Source organism: Anolis sagrei, chromosome 5 (assembly GCF_037176765.1).
Source record: "Anolis sagrei isolate rAnoSag1 chromosome 5, rAnoSag1.mat, whole genome shotgun sequence".
In the NCBI taxonomy this organism is placed as follows: Eukaryota; Metazoa; Chordata; class Lepidosauria; order Squamata; family Dactyloidae; genus Anolis; species Anolis sagrei.
The window spans coordinates 108080124-108086123 of record NC_090025.1 but is presented as its reverse complement, the minus strand read 5'-3'; the positions used below and the strand labels follow the sequence as shown (position 1 = coordinate 108086123).

Below are 6000 nucleotides of genomic sequence, written 5' to 3'. Positions count from 1 at the left end.
TATGAGGTACAAAGTCAAAAGAATCCCTGGTGTTATTGCCAATTGCTGACTGGAGTTAGCAGCAGGGATTTGTTGAGCCAGGTCCTAACAACTGGAAGAAGAGCAATGTATAAAGCTGACTGCTCTCAAGTGGTGCCTGCAAGAGGGACAATAAATAATTAAAATACAAATAAACAGTTACAACATAAACCCTGGTATGCCGCACATTTAGTTTTGCATAACTTTATGAGAAGGCAGTATGGCAGGGGGGAGCAAGTCAGGTAAAAGTAATCAGACGTCTAAACATTGTAACCCCTTCTCCTCCAAGTTAATGTAATTGTTTGTGAATTCTTGTCCATAACACCACATACAAGATAAAAAAATTCAAAGGAAAATATGCCAATAACTTAATAGTTTATTAGTCAGTCAACAATATTACAAATATTTAAAAATTACTTATATAAATAGTTGGCAGCAAACTATTCCATTACAGAGTTAAATTACCAGTACAACAGACAGACTGGAGATTTAGACACCTGGAAGATAACAGTAAAATAAACTAAAAGCTTTTAACAGAAGAGTTTAAGCTGAAGGTGATTAAGTCAGGGAGCAACCCACCAGGAAACACCTTCTTTCGTCAGTGGCGCTCTTCTTAGCGCCCCTGAAATCCACGTCAATAGCTTAGCAGTGGTGTTTTGGTGGGTTGCTTCCTTGTGGCTATAAAAGCATGGGTTTTCTTTTTATTTAGAAAAAAATAAAAATTGTTTTAACACCCCATTAGGAATACAAAATAAAATTAACTGAAAATATTAATTTGCATATCAAAGAACCATTTATAATTACAATCCAAACACTCCATAAACCACTTGTGCGATTCTTTACAGAAATTCAGAATTTAGAAACTAGTAGCTTTAATATTACAAAGATTTCAGCTCCAAAAATAATTCAACATAAAATAAACTTTTAGCCATTAGCGTCATAAAATTATATATTTTCACATAAAAATACAAAATAATATTAATGACACGAATATGAAAAATTATTCCAAGTATTTTTTTTACCATTTGAAATAAAACAAACAAACAAAACCCAACATGACAACAAAATAGAAATATGCATGAAAAAAGTCTCTCCTTTTGTTAGCAAAACACTATCCAAAATAACTACGATCATTTACATCAGTACAAAGATTTCTGGATTTTAAAAAATATTTGCAATGACAAAAGGGGTTTTCTTTTTCTGACAGTAAAAAATGACACTGTGGATAAAATTTGCAAAAGATGCAATGAAAAAAATAAAATTTGCATTAAAAAGGTTTACACTGTTATTCTTTTTTTTATACAAACATTAGAAACAGTATTGCACGTCACAACACAGAATCGAGGTTAGTCAGCCTTCCAAAATGTGTTATATTCAAGTTTTGTAGCATCTTTGAGGAGAGGCTCTGTGCAGCCAGATGCAACAGGGAATAATATATCAAGTGTTTTCCATACACAAATATATAAATGCTAAATGTTTCCTTCTTAACAAAAAAGTGGACTTTTAAAGTATTTTTTTTCTCCTCCACAGTCATACGTTTGGACAGCAATATGCACATTTGGGGGTAAGAAAAGTAAAGAAGCTTTAAAAATACAAAAATACAATAAAATTAACCATCTTCTACAAAAATAGTAAAATAAATATGATTTATAAAAACAAAAGCCAATACAGTGTTGAGCAATTCAGAGTTCAAGGGCACAATCCACCAGGGAGGACCCGAGCATCATCCTATATTGAAATGAACAGCAGCTGCACAAGAAAACAGTATGCATTGCCCCCCAGAGAAATAAATGGGAGCTAAGGACACAACTGTTCTTGCATATAGTAGCCATTCCTTTCAAAAGTTGGTGATGTAGGAGACCTAAGAGATGGACTGAGCCCCAAAAAATAAGGAAAAAGAGATGTGGAGTAAAGGAAAAGAGGTAATGGAGATTATCAACAGCTCCAGAAATGAAGTGACAAGTATAGCCTGATATTTAAATTAGTTTACCCATATCAAAAGAGCGTTTTCCTTGTGTTTACCTACATCTTTATGGGGAGGGTGGGGGGAGAAAGGGTTTTCAACATCTCCAATTATATTTCAGTTGTGTACGATTCTTCCATATTCATTTTCATTATTTAAAACATGTAAAGGCGCTTTTTAAACTTCAAGCAAGAAATATGAAAATAAAGTTAAAAAGATCTGCAAAAATTAAATTATATCTAACTAATTAACATTGCAAAACTATTGATTTTGTTTTCTTTCTAAATTCCAAAAATTGAGGTATAGCAAAGGAGATGTCGTCAGTCAAAAAAAGTGTGCCATAAAATAGCTGACTAGTTGGAAAAAAGGATCTCTCTCAGAGATATAAAAATAGTGCATAACAAATGTCAAAAATGGATCAAGGTTTGGCAGGGTTTAAGGTTAGAAAAGAATACTCCAAAATATCTGGAGGATCATGGTTAAGTAATAAATAGGTACACTGACAAATAAATCAGTTAAAAAGCTCTTTTTTTAAAACAGCGTCAACTTCAAAACTTTTAAAAACTTGAGCCACAGCCACAACATAACAGCAGAGTTAGACAAGAACCACATATTATCGAACAGTACAAAAACCACATTGCAGACAACCAGTATAAGAGCAACACTTTGCTTATGTGAAGGATTGTCCTCAAGGGGTTGCCAAGAGCATAACCCTTAGAAACTTCTCTCTTGGAGCAAGACTTTCAGTTCGGCGTTCGCTTTTTTTAGGTGCTTGCTGAAACGTAAAACTACAGAGTAGCTCTTTCTATTAAAACGTAAGGGCTATAGCTGCATTAAAATGTTCAGAGATGGACTAAAACACTGCTACTGGATTTCTTGTATTAACATCACTTTTCCTCCCAAAATCGTGCAAGTAATGTCATTACTTAGAACTCCTTCATCAAAATTAAACACTATGCCAGACAACGAACTCCATTTCATGCAACAGCGACCCAGTTTGACAGAAGATCCCAAAATGCCCAAGGTCATAAAAGCACACACAGTTTGAGCCAGATTCACTGTTGTCTCAACGGTACAATACAGATTTGCAACTAGCTGTCTTTATATTACACCATCTCCATTTTGACTTTGTTTACGTTTTATTACTAAAGTGTTCTATTTTCTTGCATGAGCACATTTTCCTGCTCATTTCTCAGTAGTTTCCCATTTGGTGACTGGTTAGCAGTGGGCTGGCCATCTTTGGTTTATAGGGGGAGTTTTAACCATGAACAATTAAAGAGGGTGAAATTAATAATATTAATTTTTTTAGAAAAAAAACTTTTTTTTACTCAAACTTGTGTCTATGCTATACCACTTCACACCAATTAGAACCACACACCACAAAGTTGCACAGGGTTTACAATACTACATCCAGTCTGCGAAAATCGAATTCCACTACCAACCAGGTCACAAAAGGGCTGCACGTTCTAATCTAAAACTAATTTGCATATTGTACACATGTAGGACATTTTTCAGAAAAAAAGCTTGAGTCACAATAATGCATGCAAGTCTCTTGTTACAATTTTTGCAATCTGCTCATGCTACCTAGTTTCCAGAGCCTAAAAAACATTTGCAATAATGCATTTTTTGTTAGATCTAGTGCATGCATACGGTGTATACAAATAAGTAAACATGCAATTTTCACATTCTAAAACTATGGCAGGTTATGCCATATTGTGCTGCCTGCATTTTAATCTGTAATGCAGTGTATCTTAAAACGTTTCAATCCCGTATTAATAGGTGGCATTACACACAACACCTATATAGCAGCAAAGCTAATTCAGCTTGTGATTATAAATGTTTAAAAATAGCTAATAAATCAGATTATCTTGAGGTATTATTTCTTGCAAGTCAAAATGGAGAGCAAAAAATCAACCTTATTTTTTAATTGATGCATACACTGAAAATAGCAACAACAATAAAAATAAGCTTTTTTGTAGCAGACATATTCCATCTTCACTATTTTTGCTACCTTTGGTAAATTACAGGGGCAGATGTTGAAGTTAAAAACCCATGTTTAGAAATAAGTGCACGCTTCACCCTCTAAATATAGCAGCAGCAGACAATGCGCCCCTATGCAAAAAACATTCTCTTATCTAGTTTTAATATTACATATAAAAATAAGTTGGAGAAATACAAAAAAACTTTTTTTTTTATTTTAACATGAAAATATCACAAAAATTAGTGAGCCTGAGATGTAGGGTTTTGGTGAAAAACAAGAGGCTTTGTAGTGTTTTGACTGCTGAAAAAGATGCATGTATTGAGAGTTGGGGTGAGAAGCAGAAGAATGCACTTATTTCTTCTGCATGTCTATATCTTCAAATACAGTAAGCCACATGCACCCTTCCTTCCTTAAGGAGATGCTGGGAAGCCAGGCTCAGTTCCAGCGGAAGTGGATCTGGCGCGGGCGGTCAGCCCCCTCCTTAACCAATGGCTTATGGAATTCACGTCCTGCCCGAGAGTGGATGTTTGCCCAGCAAAACTCACAGTAATACTGCAGGCAAGTGACATTGGCACAAAAAAAGGGAGCAAACTTTCCACCACATCGTGCCCCCTGGCATTCATCACACATCTGATCATCCAACACATATGGCTTTACCTCCACCTGTTTTAAAAAAAAACAAACACACACAGAGCAAGTGTATGATTAGTACTGAATACAATACACTCGAGAACAGTATTATTAATTTTCCTCCTGTGGCATATATATTGGTTTATCCCATGAACCTAATCTATGGGCTCATTTACACCAACCACTGAGTTTAGTGTGTATCAGGATTAGTCCTGCAGCAACTATACCTTGTACTGGGCTAATCCAGTTTAACCCAGGGCAAGCCACTTTAACATGACCTTGTCCTGGTTTAAGCTAACTTGGGGGAAAGTCTGAATCCTGGCCTGGCTTGGGGGCAAGGAGGACTAGTTCCTAAATGGAATTTGTCATAACTCTCTTCATTTCCATCCCACCTTTCTTGGGGATTCCAGGGATCCATATGGGATGGCAGCCCTCTGCTGTAGTGCAGCTGTCCCCAGTCATAACATGGCACATGCCTTCTCCTGGGTGCATCTGCCTAACATTAGCCTGAGCACCCAAAGCCAAAAATGATGGGAGGTTGTTATTCTCCTCTCCCAGCTCCCTTAGTATGGTGTCACTCTGCCTCACATCAGGCAAGCTCCAAAGAGAAGATAGGTGGTGTGTTGTGATGAGGTCAGCCACAAAATGGATTGCAGGGGTGAGGAGGAGGGGTGCAATACCCCTAGGGATCTGTCTAGGGTAGTACTAAAATCCATAGTGCCTGAACAGTTGTGACTCCCAGCTACCTCCAAGGCAGCTGAGGGAGTCCTTATAAGGACCCAGGATTAAACTGGCATTTTGTGTCCATGTAGAAGGATCTTATATCAGTGAAGTAATGCTAGCTACCAACTAGCCCTATAATGTCATATTGGAGATGCTTTTCAGAAGGTAGTCCATTTAACACACAGCAACAAATACTTGCTATAAAGCTGCAACTTGCTACTGTGTATCTGTGAAAAACAAATTTGATGAAACAAATTTGATATTAACCCCATACAACTTACTCTTTTATCAATATCACCATGTTGAAGCTGAACAAACCGAGCACTAATGGCAGCAATGTAGCTCTGTTGATTGGAAAAAGCAACTCGCCCAGCACCTTTTGGGTACTTTAGTTCAGGATCTGTATCGATTCCTGCGTAACAAACTCCACCATAGAGACGGTCCATTATCATAGCCAATTCCACTAAGAGGTAACAAAAAATACTGAATTAGCACTCTAGCAAACTATGCATCGTGTTAGAGAAGCCGAATTCCCAGAATGAATAACATTAATGTGGCACCCATAAGATAGCTAGTTTAATTTGGTTCAATTCACTCAATTTCAGAGTGTATTTATAATTAATTTTTAGCTGGTGTTGTTATCAGCCAAAATAAATGGTTTTTTTTTTAATATAGTACTGTTCCT

General features: G+C 36.4%; 1 protein-coding gene across 4 annotated transcripts in view; it reads right to left on the bottom strand.

Annotated features, from left to right (window-relative positions):
- Nucleotides 1-374: 374 nt before the first annotated feature.
- CPEB2 (cytoplasmic polyadenylation element binding protein 2) overlaps nt 375-6000 on the bottom strand; it is a 51845-nt gene continuing 46219 nt past the window's right edge. For all 4 annotated transcript variants that reach the window (XM_060777960.2, XM_060777962.2, XM_060777961.2 and 1 more), the window contains 2 exons: nt 5597-5778; nt 375-4625 (listed from right to left, as the gene is read on the bottom strand). In XM_060777960.2, coding sequence (XP_060633943.2) covers nt 4398-4625; nt 5597-5778 — 410 coding nt within the window. In that variant the 3' untranslated portion in view covers nt 375-4397. The remainder of the gene's footprint in view (nt 4626-5596; nt 5779-6000) is intronic.